Below are 1,060 nucleotides of genomic sequence, written 5' to 3'. Positions count from 1 at the left end.
ATCTAGCAATCCCCCAGTCGATCAACAAGCCACGTCACCGATCCGCATGCAGACACAGCTCCAAACAAACAACACCCGTCCATTCTAGACCCCGCAATGCACAAAAATCAACGGCTACGATCATTCCTCTCTCACACCCTTCGCGGCACGAGCCCCAAAATTCGAAAAACCAGGGCACTATATAAACAAACTTCACCATTTCCACCGCTTCATCACACACAAAAATCCCCATTTCCCAAATTTCAGCCATACACTAAAATCTGGTGATCGGAAATGGCTCGTACCAAGCAAACAGCTCGCAAGTCCACCGGTGGCAAGGCCCCTAGGAAGCAACTGGCAACAAAGGCAGCAAGGAAGTCTGCTCCGGCTACCGGAGGCGTGAAGAAGCCTCACCGTTTCAGGCCCGGAACGGTGGCTCTCCGTGAGATCAGGAAGTATCAGAAGAGTACGGAGCTCTTGATCAGGAAGTTGCCTTTCCAGCGCCTTGTCCGTGAGATTGCACAGGACTTCAAGACTGACCTCAGGTTCCAGAGCTCCGCTGTAGCGGCGCTTCAGGAGGCAGCTGAGGCTTACCTCGTTGGGCTTTTTGAGGACACCAACCTCTGCGCCATCCACGCCAAGAGAGTCACTATCATGCCCAAGGACATTCAGCTCGCAAGGCGCATTAGAGGCGAGCGCGCTTAAGGTCTGAATAGTTTAGGGTTTGTGTAGATAGTGGCAGTGTTTTAATGTGGTTCGTTTTGGAACTGTTGTTTTGTAAGATCTTAATGGTGTAAAATCTGTTTATCAATGGCAATGCTGCTTTCTTTGTTGTTCGATTTTGAATTATTCATAGATATAATGTTGACTAAATGTTCTTAATATAATCATTATGTCCCAAAATCAGAGGAATATGGATTACTAGTGATGGGGAGTAACATACTTAAAATGGTTGTGGGAATGTGGATTGCTATGATTCCTAGGCAAAGTCAAGGATTACCCTAGCTACGAAGTTTATCCTGATTAAAACATTCAATTTTAGCTCTAAAACCTAAAGTGTGATGTATTTCTTGTCATAAGA

At 46.1% G+C, this 1,060-nt stretch overlaps 1 protein-coding gene across 1 annotated transcript; it reads left to right on the top strand.

Annotated features, from left to right (window-relative positions):
• The first annotated feature begins 219 nt into the window (after positions 1 to 219).
• LOC130968534 (histone H3.2) lies at positions 220 to 818 on the top strand. Its single transcript, XM_057893868.1, has one exon. It carries the CDS (start codon positions 274 to 276, stop codon positions 682 to 684), a length of 411 nt encoding a protein of 136 aa, XP_057749851.1. The 5' UTR covers positions 220 to 273; the 3' UTR covers positions 685 to 818.
• Positions 819 to 1,060: the final 242 nt, after the last annotated feature.

The sequence above is a fragment of the Arachis stenosperma genome, chromosome 3 (assembly GCF_014773155.1).
Source record: "Arachis stenosperma cultivar V10309 chromosome 3, arast.V10309.gnm1.PFL2, whole genome shotgun sequence".
Lineage (NCBI taxonomy): Eukaryota > Viridiplantae > Streptophyta > Magnoliopsida > Fabales > Fabaceae > Arachis > Arachis stenosperma.
Note: the sequence above shows the minus strand (reverse complement) of the source record. Positions and strands in the feature narration are given on the sequence as shown.